The 23,741-nt window shown below is 49.4% G+C and overlaps 1 protein-coding gene across 1 annotated transcript in view; it reads right to left on the bottom strand.

Moving 5' to 3' along the window:
* ZNRF3 (zinc and ring finger 3) overlaps positions 1-23,741 on the bottom strand; it is a 606,087-nt gene that overhangs the window by 283,318 nt on the left and 299,028 nt on the right. Inside the window, exon 2 of the mRNA XM_069619170.1 lies at positions 819-944. Within this exon, the coding sequence (XP_069475271.1) occupies positions 819-944 (126 nt within the window). The remainder of the gene's footprint in view (positions 1-818; positions 945-23,741) is intronic.

Below are 23,741 nucleotides of genomic sequence, written 5' to 3'. Positions count from 1 at the left end.
CTCATACTATCGCGCCCTATTACCTCCGGGTCTGGAGCGCGTAATAAGTGAATAAACAAACTCCAAAATTACCAATAATACTTCAAATAAACACTATTTTTGAAGTTGGACTTCTTCCAGGATTGACATGCCTCGGTACCCGTTTGAGGATTCGTGAACTAGTGAACTTCAACTCAACTCATGTCAAAGGTTACCTCGCATGTGCCATTTCTTAAGGCAGAGAAAGTATGCGTAGGGCGAGAACGAGCTTGGATTGTAACCTGGAACCGGCGAGAGTCCGATTAGAAATCAAAATTAAAGTGTGTATTTTTCACCTTTCACATAAAGAGGCGTGCAAAACTAAAGTCTATACCCAAAGACACACGTGACCACTGTGGAAGGCTCGGGGTCGAACAGGTAGACGACAATCAAAGACAGAGTTAACATTGGTGTGAAGACAAACGCCACTAATGCCCTACGATCCCGAGTGCCTTGGTCAACCTCAGCTCATGATGTTGCTTCAGTGTAATGCCGGATGTCTGTGCAGTCGCATTAGTGCTGGTAAGATAGCTCGGAGGGTTGAGCACTCACTGCTGCGATCTGTGTGTGATCTGCAGGTCGCAGGTTCACATCCCGGCATTGCCAACTCTTCCTTTCATCCTTACAAGGTCAATAAACGAGTACCAAGTTTGGTTGGGTGATAGCCAATGTAAAGAGCTTTGGCGAAGCGCTATATCAATAAAATCATTAGACCTATTGGTTGTCAAAAATGTCACCAATACAGAGTGCGAGTGACTAACGCAGGTAGTTAAGCAATATAGTGTGTGTGTTTAACTTACCTTGCCCAGGACTGTCAAGCAAGGCTTGGGGTCTAGCTCAGGTTGTTCCAGCTTCACCACTCCTACCCAGCCATACTCGTAGAGGTCCTCCTCATCGTTGGTATTACACAAGCCCAGGGGATGCATCTGAGGAAAAAACAGAAAAGCAGGTTAGAGTCTGCACAAAGCGGAGTGCCAAACAACCAGCATGACAGTTGAGAAACACTACCAAGGTCCAAATGGAAAACCTTAAAAACCACCCACTTCACTGCAAGGACACTTCTGCACCCTACACGTGACAGGCGTTGGCAACCAAACTAAATAGTTGTGAGAAGCAGTTTCCACCGCTGCAGGGGGCAGGCAATAGCAGATCCTACAACAGAGTGATGTCCCTCTGGCGACGGCCCACACGTCCCAGAGGGCATGGGGCAGGCTGAAAGCAAGGGCCGCCACTGCCTGCAAGTTACCCCACACATCCCAGAGGGCATGGGGCAGGCTCAAAGCAAGGGCCGCCACTGCCTGCAAGTTACCCCACACGTCCCGGGGGGCATGGTTCAGGCTGAAAGCAAGGGCCGCCACTGCCTGCAAGTTACCCCACACGTCCCGGAGGGCATGGTACAGGCTGAAAGCAAGGGCCGCCACTGCCTGCAAGTTACCCCACACGTCCCGGAGGGCATGGTACAGGCTGAAAGCAAGGGCCGCCACTGCCTGCAAGTTACCCCACACGTCCCGGGGGGGCATGGTACAGGCTGAAAGCAAGGGCCGCCACTGCCTGCAAGTTTACTTCAAATAGAATAAAGTGCGGGTGGTCACACGTCTTCAACGATTGGATATACTCGCCTTCATGGGTGGCCTTTCTAGGTACTAGCCACATTATGTGGAAAGCAAATGTTTCCACCAAAAAGCATCCATACTAATAATCTCGTACCAAGGACATTAACAAAGCATTTTACCAGCTAGGTATAGGCAATACATGAAATATGCATATATTATCAATTACATAAATACTTATAGGTGCTTGATGCAATTTCATTCTTTAATCCAGGAATAGTTAATGGCAGCGTTCTTCATTAAATGCTGGTTGGAGCGATGGGGTGAGGGTTCTGTGGTACGGTCACTGATCTAACTGCATGCAAGGTGTCAGATAGCAGTGGACCTCCTCCTGTGTTACGTAGTGCAGTCCAACATGAGGGACACCATGTTTAAGTGAGGCACTGGATTTGGTTTTAAATGCTTAGGATGTAGCCGCCACAATAAAGGCAACTTTTTGGTGGACTATGCAAAACTGGGCACGTCTGCCGGATTGTGTCAAGACTTAAAACGTTTTAAAGCCATATTATTGTGCACTTCTAGCCATATTATTGTTTGTGCATTTCTAGCCATATTATTGTGCACTTCTAGCCATATTATTGTTTGTGCACTTCTAGCCAGCACGTCTGCTTAGCACTGCCACAAGGACACAGGGTTGGCCTCTTATAAATGAATCTGGGATCCAGTCAAAGGGGCATTTCACAATCTGTGGCTGCAACATGGTATTGTGTTAGGGGGCGAGAGGGGTGGATCGGGTAATAATGGGCCAGGTAGTCACTATATTAGACCAGACTGCCTGCGCCCCGGCTTCGTGGTCGTTTTTTTGGTATGCTTTGGCAGCCCTGTAATGTGCATCTTCTATGATCGAGGTAAGCGATCTCTGCCACTTGACTGGCTGGCAAGGCTTTGATGGTGCAGGATACATGTTGTGTACAGCCTTCTTCCCATCCCTGAATGAAGGCCACAGGTTACCCTTTTGTCTTCGATGCCGTCATCCATGAAATCCTCCCAGTCCTAGTGTCGACCAGACCAGAGGCCCACGAAGCAGCAGTAACTTTGGAACTATGCTCGAGCAATATCGCCAAATGCAATACTATCAATACAGAACTAAATGCTACGCTTAGTCCGAACACCAAAAAATAAAATAAGGTTTTGTATTAGCGCTCCATGCAGTAGGAATACGATGGGCAACATGCCTATACTGAATATGTAACAAAAGTGTACGAACAGTGTACCGAATAACTAAACAAAGGTGTAACTAATCATTCGTAATTAAATGATTGTGCAAAATGCACATCACACAACTGGCTCTGGGGTAAATCGATACACGAGTAATTTACCAGTGTCAAAGTGTCACTTTGTTGTGTCAACTGCAATCTGTGTAGGCCCACAGTGCACCCCTTCCAGTGTCTCCTAAATCTCCCAACATGGTGGACTGAACAATTCCCTGCACAATGAATCCATTATTGCACCAAGTCAAATGAAATGTAAATAAGCAACACAAGACTAGGAACACGTCCAGGTCACAGATTCGCCGTCTTCATATCTCGCTATGGGCCTATTCTTATTCTTTCTTCACATCTTTATGGAAGCGGACACTGGAACCATTGAAGCGGTCATCAAACGGATTGTCGCTTCCTCTTTGGTCATAGGTCTCCCCGGCTGAAAGGTCTATGCAGGAAGTAATCCAGAAATAAAAGGTTTTTACACTTTACGCGCCTCTCCCACAGCCTACAAGGACGGTCTACACGAGCTCTCTTACTAGTACTCTCGCGTCTCAACAGTTGGCATTCGTTTTAAAAAGAAACATGCCCCATTTCTCCTACAATCTCCTTCCAGACAGTATTCAATTAATATTGATTACTTAGAATACTTAAAACAACAATTATCCCCCTGGCTGATCATGTGGTTGTCAAATGTGCGTTAGACTCTTATCCCAGCCTTTCCAAGACAAGATTCACAATTTATGAAGAATTGTGAGCGGTTCAGAACCCCACACTGCACAATTTAACACAAAACGGACAGAGCCCGAAAGTGGCGACATTCACCCAGGACTAGCAAAAAAATAAAAAACAATTAAAGTATGACACTAGCAGCGTAAAACAAGGCCCACCAATAATTAAATTCTGGGCCAATAGTGATCACAAAACCAACTTCAGCCACGGTGATGCTATGAGCCCAACATAACATCTCTGCAGCCCAGTGACGTCGGAATGAACCTGCAGGCAGGCGTTGCATAACACCAGAGGCTCCACTGAGAGACTTCTACCAACGAAGGAGCGAGAACCAGCAAGTGGCATCGCCAGGGGCAAAGAAGCAACGCGTGCTAAACAGAACAAACGTGTTGCTTTCTTGCACAGAAACTTCTACCATTGCATATATACACCATGCAAGCAGCGATTGCATCTGCCATCCAAATCAACGGCTGCACTGCAATAACCGGCACCGCAAGGGCTTGACGGTAGGAGGGCCGTACAATGGATGGGAGGCTTGCACAGGACTTGCTCTGCCGCGTCCTGAACGGATGGCATTTCTGCAACAATGTTTCAGGGAGAATCCAGCAAAGGCCTGTGGGGAATTCTGAAACCGAGAGCCATATGAGAACACGGAGCATCTCGGAAAGAGCGAGCGCCCCGTTCAGAAAAGTAGGCTTCCCACTGGACTGCGCATTTTGCTCACGGGCCGGCCATGATCTATAGAATGCCCCTGCAAAAAGTGAATAAATGGGCGTGTGCTTAAGAACATTCTCAACAAAAAGGGAAACGTATCCACTGCAACCCGTTCCACAGCCTTTTAAATTACATTTCGAGACAGGCTCATCGGTGCAGAAGACGGACCTGCCAATTTCCTCGCAGACCAGTTTGTTCGAGGCCCATTTTTCATGCCTTTTTTTAAAAAAAAATAAAACTGCAAATTTAGATACAGGGGTTGGGTTTAGTTTAGAAAAGTATGCGGGATGTGGGAGAGTTGCATGGGGTCTCCACCCACATTTTTTTCAGTGAAATGTGGCAACAAAAAAAAAATGTATCAAATGGGCCCCCAGCCAATTTCTGCAAGGAAACACCATAGATCCCACATCCCTCCCCCCTCCACTGCTCTCTGCATGCTACTGTCCTCCCTGTACCATGCTTGCATATCTGGCCTTCACAGTCACATAACTACGTTTTTCTCTGTATATAGCAACGATTTCATTTGACTGTAACAGTGCCAGAATGCCTCTGGGCTGATGCACGCTTTGTAAATGTAAATAAATAATCCCTGAAGACAAGGCAGAGAACTAAACAAGAACTGTGCCCAGTGTAAAAGACAAGATTGCAGAACATTGATCAAAGAACAAAGCAAATGCAATTCAAGGATTTCATAACCAGTGCCAGGTTTCTGGATCTCCAGTACAGAAGGAAAATCCACTTGTGTATTACAAACCGGTCATTGGTTTTAAGTTATAGATCTGGAATTTTGCATATGAAATTGACACCAAAGATGAACTTGCCCACATGACCCATTTACTGTTAATTGCTTCCTGCTTGGCAGCCCTTATCACACAGAGCTGTTAATTACAGCTCGTGGGAATGAAACTACTTGATAGGCTTGAAGCACTTTCACGACAGACCTGATCTTCAGATCCGCTGGGAGACTAAATCCAAGAACTAGACATCAGAGGGGTAAGACACCCCATGCCCCAGTCCTGGAGCCACACCCCTTCTGGAAGACTGTAGGGGCCTAGGCTTGGAGGAATTGGTTGTGGGGGGGGGGGGGCAGGAGGGCATGGACAGCTGCCCCCACATTGAAGCCTTGTGCAAAGTTGAGTGAGGCCCGGGGGAGGTGAAGAGGCAGAGAGCAAACATGCATACCTGCTCAAGCAGGGTAGAGGCAGGGCTTTAAGTGGGCCGGGGCCTTTGCGTTTTGAGGCGGGGGCCTATGGGGGCTCACTAGTCTCACCTGGCAGCCCTGGCCACTACATGACAAGGCATTTGTTCTAAAGCCTGAAGCTCTCGCTCGTGTGAGAGCTTCAGGCGCCAGAAAAAAATGCCTGTCATCCATAATGGTGGCACCGCACCCGAGAGGCATCCCTTCAAGCAATAGATGCCTGTGGGCCGGCGCCATCATTATGTTGAGAAATGTGAGGCCGCTAGAAGCAGAGGCCTGGTTTTCCAAATCCTGAAGCTCCCGCGCATTCACAGGAGTTTCAGTCTTTAGGAAAAAGGCCTCCGCTTCCAGAGGCCTCACCCTTTCAGCCTTAATGGCTGGCGAGGGGCAGCGCTACCATTAAGGCTGAATAGGCAACGCGCTGCCCGCTGCCAGGCAAGCCTTTAGAAAATAAAAAAGGCAGAGATCATCACCCTCTTCCCCATGCTGATCTCTACAAGAGGCTGCCTGGCAGGGGTGCCAGTAGCCGATTGAGCAGGGGGTCGTCAGGAGGGCGTGGTCTAGTGGGACAGCAGGCAACCCCCGTCATTAGGCCACGGCCCCGTGATGAGCCCCGGCTCATTTATCAGTGCCACTCAAGGCACTGGGTATAAGAGTTAAGAGGCAGTCCCATGTTGAGGGAGGCTGAAGCACCCATTGATCCCAATGAGACCAAGGGTGGAGAGGTGTGCCATCAGCGGTGTGAAAGGACAGAAAGGGGCGGGTTCTGCAGAAGTGGTGGAGGGAGCGAATCCATGTAGTTTCAGATCACTTGCAAGCCGCATGCCTACGGGAAGGTTTATAAAAGGAGTCTTAAGAAACATCTAGAAGACATTGAACGCATAGCAGGTAACAGAACTGTTAATTTAGTATTATATAAATAGAGTGGGGGGGGGGGTTCCAGTTGGCATTTCATGTGGTAGTCAGAAGTGCGATGTACTAGCCCCTCGGTTCCCATAGGTAGCTCCCGGTGCTGCCCGATACACAGGAGCATATTTTAGCTCCTAACAATCCAATCTGAATTTCCATCCCTGCAAGGGCGAGAGCAACAACAACCAGTCTCGGTGGACTGTGCGCGCTCTCTGCAGACCTGTGGAAACTTGAGCCGATAACAACAAAATTCAGTCAGAACCCAATATGTGGCACTCCTCGATCAAACTCTCGAAATACGTGGGGACTAGCTTCGTCTGCATTTGGGATGCGTCATTCCCGCGTTCAGGCATGGCGAGTTAAGAAGGTGCACAGGGAAGCCCTCGCTCACCAGAGTGACAGAAGTTAGAAAGCCCATGGTATAGCGCCCCTGGGTTTTAGGGTACTCGCTACGCCTGCAGTCACACCGCACACTTTTGTCTCAAGTCAGGAAGATGGTTCCGACAGCACTTCTCCGTCTATTCTGCATCTGTGCCGCCTGGTCGGGCGCCAGGGCTCTGGCCGCCTGCACTGCACTTTGCTGTCGCTCATCCTCCGCCGCAGACGTCCTCTCTGCACCCCAGTGCTTTTCCCAGCTGTCCGCCCAGCACAGAGCAAGAGCCAACCTGCTTCAGCTGTTGCCATGTCCCCAACACCTGTCCCTGGTTTGGCCAGAGATTTTGGATTCTAGTTCACCACCTGGCCCCGCGCTTTCATTCGCCGACCTGCAGATCTCAATTCAGCCACGATTCTCCAGCACTTTCTACATATACCGATTCTCTTGTATTAATCAGAGGCTGACCGGCCCCTGGGGGGGGCGTGAGTGGAACGGGACAGCCTATATATAGCGGGCTATTCCCTCCGACTGCCCCCTTCCTGAGCAGGTCCTAATCTACTCTTCCTCCCCTTCGAGGCGGAAGATGCGTCCCCCAGGGCCTGACTTCTGACGCAGGCACTTGCAGGACACTTATAAAGGGGGGGCTGCAGCGGGACAGTCTCATTTTCAAGCAGCCGCCCGCCTTTTGATCCCCACCCTCACCCAGAGTTGGTGTAACATAGGGGAGACATTGAAGCGGTTTTCAGTATTAAGTGGTGGAATCTGTAGGGAGTTCAGTGCTTGGTGAGGCGCTCGCATGATGGGGCTCCACCTGGCCGGTAATGACCTTGCCAAGTTGGGTCGGGGTTGCTTGCTGGCCCAGATACAGGTGGCCCTGCGCATAGTGGCTCAGGAGCTACCTGGCACAGACATTTTGGTCGGAGATTGCCCCAAGGCAGCTCTGGCATGGCGCCCTTTCCCAGTTAGGGATGGAGAAATCTAGGAGGTGCTTGAATAGGAGCATGGAAAAATTTGTAAAATCTGTAGGTCTGGGTTTCATTGGAAATTGCGGTTTGAATTATCTCCCATCGCATTTTGCTGCAGACGGTGTAGACCTATCTGTGAAGGGAAAGGATGTCTTCCTCACGGCAATACAAGTGGCATTGAGAAGGGCTGCCTGCAGATAGGAGTTGTTGGCGAGTATGGCCTAGTTGTGTGGGGGCATTGAGAGCAGCGGGGAAGCCACCCCGAAAGCGTGGCGGGGTGTCGAGGCAGTCCTAGCCAGAGATGAGATTTGATGCTGTGGCTTCAGTGTTGAGCGAGTTAGGAATGGCCGGGCTGGAGTCAAATCCAAGTGATGGGCACCGACTCCCTCCAGGGCATTTTAGGCTACAGCATCTGATGTCAGTGGTCCCGAGAAGGTTTACCGACTGGCAGTCAGAACCAGAAGAGTATGTCCGCTTATGCCCCAGGACAGACAGGGAATGACACGGGTCATCCTGGAAACGTATATTACTTTAGTATGTGACTGGGACCGTCCCAATTTATGTTGCTCCAAACACAACTGTGACCTTGTGTTTCGAAATACTTGACAAAGCTGTCAGCGGTTATTATGTACGGTAATTATGACATGCGGTGTCCAGAAGAGGGGGGGTGCTCAATGGGAGAATCGCCCCGCTACGCTTCATAGCCCCAAGACACTGTATGTACACTCCAGCAGCACCGCTCACAGGCCGTGCCGTTTCAACTCAGCAATAGTCTTCTGGTAAGAACAGCATTGTTGCCCCGGTCCTCATTTGTTGCCACCTCTTATCTAGACACAAGTAACCTCAATGTGTCACCCAGAACTGAAAATGCCCCATCCATGGACTCCAGAGCGGAGAACAATACGCTAGCCTCACACTCCACCCGAGACACCCCCAGATATGAACTCCTAAACTGAATAAACTCCTTTGGATGCAGACTTCCAAAAGAAGCTGGAGAACAATGAAATAAGTGAAACTGCTGAGGGGAGAGGGTATACAGACACCAAGTGGGGAAAGGAGGGGCATGTTCACAACAGAACTGTACAGTCAGAGGGTAGAAATGCACTTTGCCAATGCATTTCCACACAAATTAAAATGAATGGTACAACAAAGATCTTCAAAATCCTTTTCAATATGGTTCAACATGCAAAATTCAAAGATGCATAAGAAACGTTGGCCAATGCATTTCGGAGCAGGGCCCTGTGTATGGCGGTGTGATCAATTAGATCGTTTAGCCATATAATGATGGTCTACAGGAAAATAAACTTTGGAGGAAGAACATTTAAAAGGGCAACAATGGTGACAAAACAAATGCCATTTGTGACATGCAATTTTGTTCCTTGGTTTACACTGATAAGAACCAGGGGTACTTGTATTGCCCAATGGAAGTAATGTAGAGGCAGCCCAAATCTACAGAAAAACTGAAAATCTTCAAAAATATGTTTCATACTTCTGTGAAGACACAGATTCTAGGCCCCTGTTCAGGGCAATACATGCCTCTAAACGGATGTACCAAAAAACGTCTTACACTCAGTCTGGTTCTGGTTAATGTATGGCATATTATTGAGAAAACATTACATTACTTAACAGATATTTAGTTTTAGATATAAATTACAGTACATTTTGGAGAATGTTCGTTTTAGAGGGAGAGGTTTGAAGACCATATATTGCATATTTTTTCTTACTGCTTTGTCACTAGAATTAAATGGATTGCACAGATTCTGATTTATTTTAATAGTGTGAAAAATGTACTGTTACACACAGCCCTACAGTTAAGGGGTATATAACCGCCACTTTTAGTCCTTAAAAGTAGGCAAATACTCTGCAAAAATAAAAATAGGGAGTAAAAATAATACCAACAAAAAAATAGGAGACACGCAAGACCTTGTGCCCTTGGTTGCACATACATACATACATACATACATACGCAGCTCCATAGATATGCTTGAACCAGTAGTGCTCGTAATACCACAAGAAGAAACTTATAACTGCATAATCAGAAGTAAACATGCATCTTTTAATGTGCACTAGGTTCAAAGAAATTATTACAAACACATTTCCGCTAAAAAATAATGGACTCGCTTATAAAAAGATACTCTTATTTGAAATTTGACTGATTTTTACTCCCTAAAAAAATCCTTTTACTCCCAACTATGGAATAAAATACTCACACTTTCAGATCGTATCTGGTGCACTCGTTACACACTTTAATAATAATAAATAAAAAAACAATTTCAAGGCTACCCATGTTAACCCACTCAAAAAGGCTGCTGGAAAGCCTCAAAATACCAACTAATCTCTGGTATGGCATTCCCAGACAAACACATGCCTACCACTTTACACCTAATTAAGTACACTGCGGTGCAGTCGCAGAGATTTCTTTTTTGTTTTCCCCTCAGATTTCCCCCAACAATCGTCTGCAGGAACATGAGCATGAAAACCATTGTACAGACTTATTTCTGCCAGAATCTTTCCCATGAAAACCCAACATGTCCATTACCACAGTAAGACAAAAATACCACCAAATTACAGATGCCCCTTTAACTCTACATGTGCACCTCTGTTTTTTTGGATCAGCTCTGAGGTGGAGGTTTACTGAGAACCAAGGAGTCTGCATGTCTGGGCATCAGCATGCTTTCACTTCCTCCAAGAAGAGATCACAGAGGAGCAATTACTGAGACTAGGATAGCTTTTGTTGTGCTAACTACTTACGTGATAGCTAGAACTGGTGTGGGACAATGAAGATCTTGCATTGCACCAGTCAGTATGCCAAAATACTCCACATCAGATCATCTCTCTCCACCCCCACAATGTTCACACTGCAACTTTCTGGATGAAGTGTTTGGCTATTCAATCCTGTTCTGCAAAGAATTAATTAGAATTGTATACCTGTCTTGTTATTGCTTTGATAAATTAGGAAAATGACTCTGCAGAGCTAAACATTTCAAGTTCACGTGTGTGGGATCTAGTACGTTCTGTGTTCTATCCTGTCCTCCTGCTAGATCTCTTGGCTGCCTTCAACTTGGTGGATCAAAAAATCCTCTGTCAATACTTGTCTTCAGCTGCACACTTCTCCCCTAGAACAATAACTTGGATTGAATCGGTCCTCTCCAATAGATCGAGAGTTTTTCCCCCCCTCTGCATCCGCCTCACCAGCCCCAGTACCCTGTGGAGTCCCTCAAGGATCCTGCATCCCTCCCACACTCTAATATATTCATTGAACCCCCTCTTTGACCTCCGAGACCTTGGGTATCGACTACACCGACGATACCCAAATTCTCCTTCCTTTATCAGGCAACCACGACACCGACTCAAACTCCTTGAATACAATCCATCAAAGCATCCAAGCCTGGATGGCCTTGCACTCGTTAGGTCTTAACAATTACAAGACCAAGTTGTTCATCCTCAGATCTCAAAACCTCCTAAACAAACTGTATCAAGCATACTCTTCTTTCATCATCGACGGCAATACCAACCAAGTCTCTAAAGAAGTCCAAACCCCTGGGGTCTACTAGGACTCTTCCCTCTCACTAACTAGACAGGTTAGTGCTATTGCCTTGTCCTCAGCTTACACAACTAAATCACTGCTGGAAGACCTTTCCTAACTACGTACAGCTGCACCACACTAGCAAGAGCCATCATTGTCTCCAGATTAGACTATAGTAACGCCCTTTTTGCAGGTACCACTATGGTGAACATCAAATAACTACAGGGGATTCAAAACAATGCATTGAGAGCAACCTTAAACATCCCTTAGAAAGACCACATCTCAACAGCCAGATGTGTACCACTGACTCCCAATACACGGCTGCATCCAATTCAAAACACTGACAGTAACCCACAAATGCTTATCAAACACTGCCCCCAGAAACTTATTGCATAAATTCAAGAAAACACAATCCAACAGACCTACCAGGGCTTCCCACTTCCTGGCCCTCCCCATATTCAAACTACAGAAATCAGGGGGGCTGCAGCTTCGCGGTGGTGGCCACAAAAGCACAGAACGCCCTCCTGCTTCATCTAAGAGCGGAAACATCCTTTTGGGCCTTCAGAAAAGCCTTGGAAACTTGGCTCTTTACACAAGACTTATAAGGTAATATTGACGGACCACTGATCGTTGCACTTTCAAGGAGAATAATCCTTAACTCCTTGCTTACTCTGACCATACCATAGTCTAATGTCTGACCACACTACTGTTCTAATGTCTAAAGTATGTGGCCACCTTGGAGATTTCTCTAAACAGTGCCTTGATGCCTCCGGGTTTGGTGCGCTTTAAAACTGACAAAATAAACACCATTGTGTGCCAACCTGTTGAGTAGAGTATTGAAAAGGCACATTAACATTGATGTTAATAGGTTTTCATGCATCACTTTTATTCAATACAAAAAATATACCAGCGTATTCATGGGTCTAGTGATTTCCCTTCGGTCGAATAGAAAAAGTAGTAACTCAAGATCTATATACCAAGTATTGCCACTAGCACCACGTGGTAATACATAGAGACGCGCAATGTGCCCCAATTTTCTTGCCACAAGCACTGCACTAGTACATCACAAACGTGGTGTGTTAATTGTTTTTCTGTGGTGTATTCCTCATTTTGTATGAGCAATGTTTATTGGCATCTTAGGATTCCAATGGGGTAATGTTTATGATAAAAAGTAGTTTTCTATAAGTGTATATTGTAGATGCTGGCAGAAATGTTACTACACATTTTGTAATAAAGTGGGCTTTATCAAATCTGTGGAAAGTTTTTTTAAATAGACGTATACAGATGGCCATTTACACCAATACTGTATTAGCCCAAAAGCACGGCCTTCCTACAGTGCGCCACACAATGCAATAATTGTGATGTTATGCAAGGATTGTGACGTTATTACACACGGGAAGTGGCATGCAACAAAACAAACAATGCAGGATTGCGACTTTAGGCACAGTTTGCAACTTTATGCCGGGACTACCATCCAACTTGCCCTTGTACCCAAACTGAACCATGTGCTCCTGCACTTGCCCCCAACAAACTTCATTCAACTCTTAAAATATTAAATATTACCAGACCCTAGAGTCACCCTTTCATTGGCCAATGCACTGATCAACATTCCAATGCCTGGCATGCAGGCACTCAGCAGGTCAGCATGCCGTTTCTGGCCGTCTTCCAGGATTACGCAACCACAAAACCTAGGGATATCAATCTGCAAAACACGCGCTGCCCTCCCTGCAGCAGAGCAGAGTTTCTCTGATCCGTCTTGGATCACAACTTTGAATTTCTCCCTCAAAACCTTTGGTTATCCCTTACACGCATCCCCCCCACCCCCCGCCCCTCCTACATGACTAAAAGGGCATGCAAATATCTGAAATTGCGATACTCAAGTAAAAAATGGACAACATAAGGGAGTGTGAGGGGCACGTCCCTTTATGGAGTCGCGCTGCAGATCAGGCTGCTTAGTCATGTACCCAACCATCTGAAGTGTTCCTGGAGAATAAGCACCGGCACAGGCTGGAAGGCATACAACAGCCTGGGCAGCATTATCAACTTGGCTAGAACACCGCGCCCATCAACATGCAAAATCTGAACCAGAGATCTGTGGAACTCATCCAACCCCGCCAGGCCGTGAGCAAAGGACGGGCACAGGGGAGCGTCATTGTGATGACGCATCCACATCTCCAGATATTCTTATGGATCATTTACATGGAAGCATCTCTCGTGATGAATTGCCTCACCGTAGTAGAGAATACAGATATGATCCTGATAAGTAACCATGAGACCGAGCCAAAAATCATGCAGTGTGCCTGTCCAAAAAGTTCTTCATGTCCCAAGTGGCCGTTCAACAGCGGGAGAGCAACATGCACTCCAAGGTCACACGGATCTAGATTACGCAGCACGCTTCTGACAAATGCAGGTTTCCTTTTTGCATGAGCCACTTATGACGAAATGTGTTTTTGAGTAACCACGCAGCGCAGATAGTAAAAAGGAACACATTTTCATTGACATCCTTTCAGCACGGAGCCTTGAAAAAGACCTTTGGTCGAAACATGTGTCGGCTCTTAACTGGTCGCATTTGTTCAGGGCGTACTAATAAAAGGCTATTGGGCAGCAGCATAACCCGCACTGGCGGTTCTTGATGGCATATCAGGCAACGTGTGCATGGTTTTAGCAACCTTTCTTTACTTTACGCCGAGTCACCCAAAAAGTACAAAGCCATAACGGCTGCCTTCACGCTGCAGCTCCTGGAGCGATACATGAATACAGATGAAGATAAGAGATTGGCACCGGTCAGCGCAGATGTATAAGTGTGCATTTGCCCACCTTCTCTGCAGAGTAGTGCAGCAGATATGGCCTTGTTACAACTACTGGACCTGCCAGACCAGATGCCAGGCACTGCCCTCAGAAACAGCACATTAACTCTACGCACTGCCAGTCGGTCATCCTACGCTCTCATTATGCAGTCCTTCCCATTCTCGTGAAATCCTCCCCCTCCACACACAGATTGAACTCCCCGGGGTCGTGCATTCGGCTCCACGTGCCCTTGGTATGTAACGCGTATATGAAACAGCATTCCCAGCTGCCCACCTGCAGCACAGAATTGGGCCCTCTCCCAAGCATGGGGGTCTACCTTGGCCGTCCACCATGGGAACCGACACACTGAAAGGAAGGCCGAGTCTTACTGCCAAGAACCCAGAGGAATGCGTGCCCTGGGGCCAGTGCGTGCAGCTTCCAAAAGGCCGGCTACCTGTCAGAAGATCCGCTGAAACAAACGATTAGAAAACCGCCAGAATCGATTGCGAGAAGGGCTGGTGAAAAGGGGACACCCAGGTTTAATCTGGGCTTAGGCAGAGGCAGCAGCAGAGGTCACACAAGGTCTTGCAGCCTGTGCGAGCATTTATGCCTTTGGTTGGGCAGGCTGCAACCTCCGACCCAAGAATGTGACCTCCGATCTCATGGGTCTAACCTCTGGCCCCACTTTTCCCCTCAAAGCACCAGCCCTGGGAAGGTCAGAGAAGAGTAATGTGCCGGTTTATAGGTGTGGGATTGTGCAAGTGTTAACGTGGGTGCATCTGTTTGCATGTGCACAACGTCCATTCGGAGTGTGTGGAAAAGTGTGCAAGTGACCCAATAGTGATTTGCCCTGCCAGTTACCACTGTAGTCAAGTGCAGAGGCTTATTCAGAGACCATTTAGTACCCACGCCTGGGGTAACCACAACTGGGTCCGTGGGGGGTGCAGAGGGAAATCGGCATGCCCTTTTGCATGTGGGAACATGGGTGGGTGCTCCATGTAATGCTAGAAAAGCTTCACAAAATGGCCAACTGAAATCCCGGGCCTGGTGTTTGACCCGGCAACGTGGGGCTGCACCTCTATGCTCAGTGCACCACTTCGGAAGTCGATGCATGGAACGGAGCGCGTGGGGAGAAGAAAGGGGGACTACGGCGGCTGAAGAGGCTCAGAAATCTAAAACCTCAAGTCTTCATCCAACGGCTGAACTGAAATTGGCACCTCACCGTGTCCCCGGACTAACCAGGGGGCTGTTCCATCCGCTTGGCCCCAGGTACTTGTTCTCACACCCATAATCTCTTTAGTATTGTTGTACTTCCGTCGTTGTGCTCCCTGCCCGAAACATTAGAGCATGTGCCATAATTTTCCTGCCAGTCACTCTCATTGGGGCTTGCTCGAGTGCTTCCCACTGGTTCTAATCACCTTACAGCCTGCCAAAGGCCTGCAGCTGGTTCAGGTAAGGCAAGACTTAAGACGAGGAATCAGAATCGAGAGAAGGCCCAAAAATGAGGTAAAACTACCACAGGCAAGCGTAGTGCCAAGTATGCATAGTGCTGGCAGTATATATATATAGGTTTCACAGCGGACTAGAATAATAAACCACAGTACTGCAGCCGGGCGTGTAAAAGCCTACACCCAGCATTTCGCAATGCTGTTAGCCTAGCAGGGGTGGGAATTCCACAGTAGGCTACAATGCTGCTTGCCAAGGCATTGGCAGACTGGTACAACTGCCCCAGCTATCCACAAAGCTGCATACAGCCTACCTCAAAGATGCCACTTATCAATGGTGTTGGCCTGCTGGCAAAAAAGGGCCTACCTTTCTGCACCCTAACCTTCCCACCCTCATTCTTGAATTCAGTACCATACTCACCCAGAATCGCTCACACCCCACCTCTCAACACACCTCCCTGCTCACATACAAGAGAAGCTCTCCGGCATTTCGGAATATACCCGACCCGCCCTACATCCTTCACCCTCGCACCCTCAGTCCACCTTATACCCCACAAAATATTTTCACCTCCGACCCTTACACTCTAACCCTATACCCATACCTACCCAACACCACCACCATGCACCACACACCCTCCAACCGAGACCAGAGGAGCTCTGCCCCCCCATGTTTTGCACACTGCACCCCCCCTGCATTTCTAAATAGTCTTTCCCCGCCCATCTTCCCAGAGAACCCACAACCTGCCACAACCTCTTAGCACCCACCCTCCAACTCTCAGACCAGAGGAGCCCTCTGTTGCTCCAAAAAATATAGCCACAACGCCAGCTCAACCATGGTGCCTACCTTTGGGAGCACACCCTGCACCTCTCATCCCGACCATGACCCTTGCCCCCGTCAAATACAACCACAAGGACCACCAGACGTCACACTCCGCCTCTCATATGAGGGGAGCCCCCCCTCAGCCAAAATGCCCACCTCTCCTCTTGCACCCTCCAACCACACATCCTCCCTCACATACACCCCATCCCACCACCTCTCCAAAACCACCCAGAGGAATACGGGGGGTGCTGCTACTGCCAATGTTCAGCCCCACCCCTCCCCAAGCCTACCCCCACTGCCAACTCCGGTGCTACTTCCTCCTCCCTCGCCTGACCAACCCTCCCATCCTCTCCAACACACCGACCACTACCAAAAGACACCCCCCGGCCACCACCTTCTCTTCTCTCAGCTTGGGATGTCTCGCCCTTTCCTGAACCATCGCCTCAACCCCCTTCCCCGCAGAGCCCCCACTGTCAAGCACACTCCTTCAGCACCCAACTGCACAAAACTAGAGGTAAACGCCACCCCACACCCTCAACATTGCATGCCTCACCAGCCCTGTATCACTTGAGACAGCTCACCTTTCCTAGCCCCACTACCACATCCGCTGTCACCCTTGCCTCCCACCTTCCTCCTTCAACACCGCCTCTCCCCCTTCCCTCTCCTTCAAAACTCATGTCCCTCGCCCCCTCTTCTGTGGAAGAGGGAGGCAGGCAGAAATGTGGGAGGCAGGCAGAAATGGGGAGGCCGTGTTTGAGACCCCAGTCAGAGCCAGTTTTGGACCAGGGAGTCAACAGATCCGTTGGAGGTGCGTAGTGTATCTAGACAGACCGGGTCCCCCCGCTGGTAATAGGCAGGCTGCCCTGAAAAGCAGGAACACTGAAGGCACCAAAGTCTTTGTAGAAATCAGGAACAGATTTATTACATGAAGATGAGTAAACTCACTGCCAGCAGGATGCATTATACACACTACACTAGCTAGGCACACCCACTGGCATAGAACCCAGGGCCTGGGGAGTACCCTTGGATGCAGGGGGAAAGGGAAGGGTTCAACAGGGAGGTGGAGAAGGGAGCTGCTAGAGATGGGGGTGGGGGAGAGTGTAAGAAAAGGAGAGAGAACGAAAGGGAGAGAGAAAGCGGGAGAGAGCAGGAAGGGACACACTGAGAGGGAGAGAGAGGGGGCGGGGGCAGACAGGTCAGGGGCCCTACTGGTGGAAATGTAGAGCAGGTTGGGGAGGAAATGGGGGGGGTGGAGTGGGAAGACAAGGGTACCTGTGGAAGGGGCCTCCTAAACTCTGCTCCCCCCCAGTCAGCACATTACTGCCAGCAACCATGAAAGAGACCCCAGTTCTTTCTCCACAGGCTCTCTCTCCAGGGCCAGCTGCTCATCCAGGCAAGTTTTTGTTTGGCTGTTGCCAGGACACGCGTTGTCGCTCCACCCCCTCTCCCAGGCAAGTGTTTGCTTGGCTGTTGCCAGAATTGTGTGTGATTACCAGGTCAGGAGAGTGGAGTCCAGAGGGGAGGTTTCTTGTTGGTCTGGGGAATGGAGGAGGTTCCCATAAAGGGTGCAAGAGGTCAGGGGCTAGCTTGGCGACTTGGCAGAGGGCAGGATAATGACAGGGTGTGGGAGAAGTGGCATTCCAAGTCCCCCCCACTCATGATGGACACAAGTGGAACTCATTTTGCAGGGTTCAGAGAGGCTTCATACCAAGAAAACGAGGAGATAGAAATTATCGGGTGGGAGGAAGAGTGAAATGGGTTCCAGGCTGCAGCTGAGCAACAGGTAGAACTGGTTCTTGGAGGAATCGTGGCTTGCGTCCACAACCCCACACACCCCCACAAAGAAATATAAAAGTCAACCAATACTTTTGCATAACTTCATTTTCCATTCATTGAATACAGTGGGGAAATTAATAGACATGTCCACAGGTGAGCCGCTTGCCCAGCAAGCCCCCCCCCCCCCCAAGCCCATTTTTGAACAAGGGCAGCAGCCCCAGTCCCCGCGTGCAGCATGGCCCAGAAACCCACTTCCTGGTCCTGCCTCCCCTCCAGCCCTGATTGGACTACATTTTAGAGCCATCACCGTGCTCCCACTCTCTCACCCCGCGACCACAGGTGAGCCGTTTGCCCAGCAAGGCCCACCAAGCCCATTTTTGAACAAGAGTAGCAGCCCCAGGCCCCACATGCAGCGCGGCCCAGAAACCCACTTCCTGGTCCTGCCTCCCTCCAACCCTGATTGGCCAACCCCTGCTCTCTGCCAATTCCACCCGAATTCTGATTGGAGTGCCAAAGGTCATCAGTGAACCTCCCAGGGCAGCCCTCTGCCCGTGCAGCCCCTGCGGCTAAGGACCCGAGGCAAAGGGCAGCTCCAACAGAGGCGGCTCCAGTAGTGTCTGCAGGTGTCCGTAGGGGAAGCCAATGAAGCCAGGAATCGGCAGACACCAACAAAAACTGAGTGTGGCATGGGTGGGGTGTAGAGCAATTACTCTATTCCAGAAAACCCCTGCCACTCTACCTTACCTTTAGATAGAATGGTGAACATTAGCCTGCGTCGCATCTAGATGGAATTGTGAATATTAGCATGTCCACACTTAGATAGAACTGTGAATACTAGCATGTCCACACTTCGATAGAACTGCGAACATTAGCCTACGTCGCGTCTGGATAGATTTGTGAAGTTAGCATGTCATTGGCAGATGCACTGGCCACTAGAGTCTAAATGGAGGATAAGGGGAGCTATCAGAGAGCATGTTAGAGGCGGGGACTAGAGGAGTATGCAACCTGTATGCCAGTCAACAGGGAGACTACGCTTCAATTCAGGATAGAGACGCAAACTAACCAACCCTACTAACAATTTCCCTTTCTGCATACACCTCTCAAACTCCAAACCAAACACAACCAAAACCTACAGCACAACAAACCGCACAAACTTCACTACATTGCATCAACAAAACAAAAACACACATAGCCTTGCACAACAGTACACAATGACTACTGGCCGCAAACACCCCAGGCCAGGCCAACGGACCCACCGGGCTGAGGCCGCCAACAGCACATCACTGTTCTCTTGCACTTTTCCTGCTTCCTCCCACTAACTCAACCTCCCCTCCTCTTTCAGAACTGCCAGAGCGCCAAGGGACCACTACGGTGGTGATAGTGCGCGGTACAAATGTCCTTTAACATTAACATAGCATAGACTGCCATAGACTTACATAATGCATCCTTAGAAAGACTTGCGACTACTGCTAATGGACTGTAAATGTTGCCCTGCAATACATACCAACTTACCTATGTCTGCTAGTACCACACCTAGAGGTAACTGTGTAGATCAGCCTGCGTCGCATCTAGATGGGATCAAGATTGTTAGCATGCACCACACTTTCCGAGAATTCTTAACGTGCACATATAGATGGAATCCTCAACATAGCCTGCGCCGGATCTAGACAGGATTGTGAATGTTAGCGAGTGCCACACCTAGACGGAATGTCCTGCCCTTTGATAGAATTATTAACATTGGCCTGTGTGGTATCTGGAGGGTATGGTTAGGGTTGGTGAGTGCCACACTCAGACTGAATTGTATAGGGCAGCAAGTGCCACACTTAGATAGAATTGTGAATGCTTGCATGTCAAATGTCACATAACCCACTAACCAATATAAACTCTAACTCTCTGCATACTTAAAAAAAAAACCCCACACAACCATCTCTCGCACAGCCAGCTGCAAGCACTTCACCACACTGCAACAACACATAAGCCGCACCAACAGCACATGCGGACTGACACTGATCCAATACTCGCACCAAAGCTCAGCACCCGGTGTCTACTGAGTTGAAGCTGCCAACAGTACACCACTCCTCCCACTATCCTACACCCTCTTCACCTTACTAACCCATCCCACCTTTCTCATTTACAGTTCCTCCAGAGCGCCTGGGGACCAATTTTGTTGGTGACGGTGCGCTATATAAGTACCGTTAACATAACATAGTAAATGAAAATGGACATAGAAACTGCCATTTCCATATTCCTATCCATAACAGCACTAAGCCAGACACCTCCGAATGACCCAGCTCCTCATCATCACACCTCAATCCATTCACTACCAACCGAACCTCCCACCCTGCACCACTACTCTGTCAAAGACCTGTGACATCCGCCTTCTCTTCCGGTCATGATCCACCCGCGACCTTCTACGCACACACCAAGTGTATCCCTCCCCTTGACCAACTCCGTCCGTCCAATTACACTGTCCGACCAAATCTACCCTTTGCCCACCACCACCAACACCAACCTATTGGCATCTCAGAGCATCCCAGTCCTGCCAACCCCGGACACAGTGCCCCAGCTAACATTTTGAAGTGGGAGTATTTTTGAAAGGTGGGAATAAAAACTTATAAAAAAGAGTAGAACAAGTTACTTTCTTACCTGGTAACGTTCTTTCGATGGGATGGTCCGACGACGTATTCCATATCTATGACATGTAATCACCACAGCTGTGCTGCTTCGGAAACTTTTTCGGCGTCTGCGTCCTGCGTCGATGACGCCGATGCGCCGTCGTCGAGGACCTCCTCCGACGTCCGACGTCATCCGATGTGATAAGTAGGACGCACGACGCCCATAGCCTCAGTTGTAGTTTTTTTCCCCAGAACGTGTGACATAAGTCAACTGCCAGTCAGACACAAAGCCTTGCGGAACGTAAGCTGCAATCGCAAAAGAAATTCTGCAGCGGGGAAGGCCGGGCGGGAGCGATATGGAATACGTCGTCGGACCATCCCATCGAAAGAACGTTACCAGGTAAGAAAGTAACTTGTTCTTCGAGGGGATTGGGTCCTCCGACGTATTCCATATCTATGACAGACTCCCAAAGCAGTACCAAAGCAAGGAGGAGGGAAAGAATTTAGAATCAAAATGTAGAATAGCCAATCAAATAGCAGAGCAAAGGACCGCCTTGCCAAAGGCCAGATCCTGTGCTCGGATGGAATCAAGGGAATAGTGACGTACAAATGTATGTACTGAAGCCCAGGTGGCTGCATCACAGATGTTGCGAATAGGAACACCCCTCTGCAGGGCAGTAGACGCAGCCACACCCCTGGTAGAATGGGCCCGCAAGCCAGCCGGTGGGTCCTTACCCGCCAAACGGTAGCACTCCGAGATGGCCAAAATAATCCAGCGAGACAAAGTCTGTTTCGTCACAGCTTGCCCCAAATGCTTTCCAGCGTAGCCAATAAAGAGTTGATCATCCACTCTGACCCGGGACATGCGTGAAACATAAAAGCTTAAAGCTCTCCTAGGATCAAGCCTATGGAGCCTCTCCTCTTCCCTACCAGGATGCGGAGGAGGATAGAATGCCGGAAGAACAACCTTCTGGGCCAAATGAAATTCCGTCACTACCTTCGGAAGAAAAGAAGGACGAACTCTAAGGACAACCCTGTCCTTGTGAAATACAGTGAAGGGAGGCTTAACTGAAAGTGCCTGTAACTCACTCACTCTGCGAGCGGAAGTAACCGCAACTAAAAACACAGTTTTCAGAGTTAACAGCCTCAAAGGGCAAGAATGTAAAGGCTCAAACGGAGCACCCATAAGAAACTTAAGAACCAGGTTTAAATCCCAACTGGGCACCAGGAAAGGTGACGGAGGGAACACATTAGTGAGCCCTTTCAGGAACTGTGAAATCAAAGGGATTTTAAAGTAAGAACACTCTTCAGACGAGCGCTTAAAGATGGACAGCGCCGCCAGGTAACCCTTAACGGTACCCACTTGCAAGCCCCTGTGGGCCAAAGAAAGTAAAAAGGACAGAACCATGGGGATGTCACATGCAAAAGGATCCACATTCTGAACTCTGCACCAGTCGCAGAACTTACGGCAACGGTACAGAGACTTTGTCGCCGGCCTTCGGGCCGAAAGCAACACCTCCATCACGTCCTCAGGGAGGTCCCAATCCTTATACCTCAACCTTTCAGAAGCCAAGCGTGAAGGTTGAGGGATCTGACCTCTGGATGGAGAACCTGACCCCCCTCCCGTGAGAGCAGATCGTCTCGGTAGGGAAGACGACGTGGAGGGCAGATGGATAAGTCGAGAAGGTCCGGGTACCACGTCCTCCGAGCCCACGCCGGGGCAATGAGGATCATCCGGGAACCGAACTTCCGTAACCTCCGCAGCACTTGCGGGATGACGGGGACTGGAGGAAACGCGTACAGCAGCGGGAATGACCACTCCACCACGAACGCGTCTCCTAAGGCTCCTTCTGGAGGAAATTCCCGCGAGCAAAACCTTTCGCACTTCCGGTTGACACTGGAGGCGAAGAGATCCACTTGAGGGGTCCCCCAAAGGGCGAAGATCTCCAGGAGAATCTCCTGAGCCAACTCCCACTCGTGAGAGATTGCGCTCTGCCTGCTCAGAGCGTCCGCCGTCACGTTTTCGGCTCCGGCCAGATGAACTGCCGAGATCGAAACTTCCTGCTGGATGGCCCAGAACTCGAGCTGCATCGCCTCTCTGCACAGAGGAAGTGACCCTGCCCCCCCCTTTTTGTTGAGGTAGTGCATGGCCACTGTGTTGTCCGTGAGGATCAGGACATTCTTCCCTCGCACAGACGGCAGAAAAGCCTTCAGGGCTAGCCTGACGGCCCTCAGCTCCAACAGATTGATATGGAGTCTGGACTCCGACGGAGACCAACGACCGCTGACTGTCAGCCCGTTGGCATGAGCTCCCCATCCCGTGAGGGATGCATCCGTCACGATCGTCACCTCCGGCCAGGGAAGCCAAAATGGAGCCCCCTTCATCAAGTTGCCTTCGACGGCCCACCACAGAAGGTCCCGGGCGACCGAGGACGGCACCTGAATCGAGTCCGACATCCTGCCGGAGGACTGCGACCATTGCGTCTTGAGTGCCCACTGCAAAGATCTCATCCGCAGGCGAGCCTCTGGCACCAGAAGAATGCAGGATGCCATGAGGCCGAGCAACCTCAAGAACTCGAACGCTGGGAGCGTCTGGGCATGCTGAAACTTGTGCACCATCTGCTGAATGTGAAGAGCCCTCACCTGGGGAGGAAAACACTGCCCCAGGGAAGTGTCGAGCACTGCTCCGATGTACTGGAGCTGCTGTGTTGGTGTCAAATGGGACTTCTTTAAATTGAGGGAGAAGCCCAGCCTGTGAAGGGAGCGACAGGTGATCGATAGATGATCCAGGACTTGCTCGGGAGAGCTCCCCCTGATCAACCAATCGTCCAGGTAGGGGTAGACGTGAATCCCCCCTTGCCTGAGATGCGCTGCCACCACCACCATGAGCTTGGTGAAAACCCTCGGGGCGGAGGTCAATCCGAACGGCAGGACCCGAAACTGAAAGTGCGAGTCGCCAACCGCGAACCTCAGGTACTTCTTGTGCTTGGGATGGATCGGCACATGGAAGTAAGCATCCTTGAGGTCGAGTGACACCAACCAGTCCTG

This window comes from Ambystoma mexicanum, chromosome 10 (genome assembly GCF_040938575.1).
Source record: "Ambystoma mexicanum isolate Mex_15411 chromosome 10, UKY_AmexF1_1, whole genome shotgun sequence".
Lineage (NCBI taxonomy): Eukaryota > Metazoa > Chordata > Amphibia > Caudata > Ambystomatidae > Ambystoma > Ambystoma mexicanum.
Note: the sequence above shows the minus strand (reverse complement) of the source record. Positions and strands in the feature narration are given on the sequence as shown.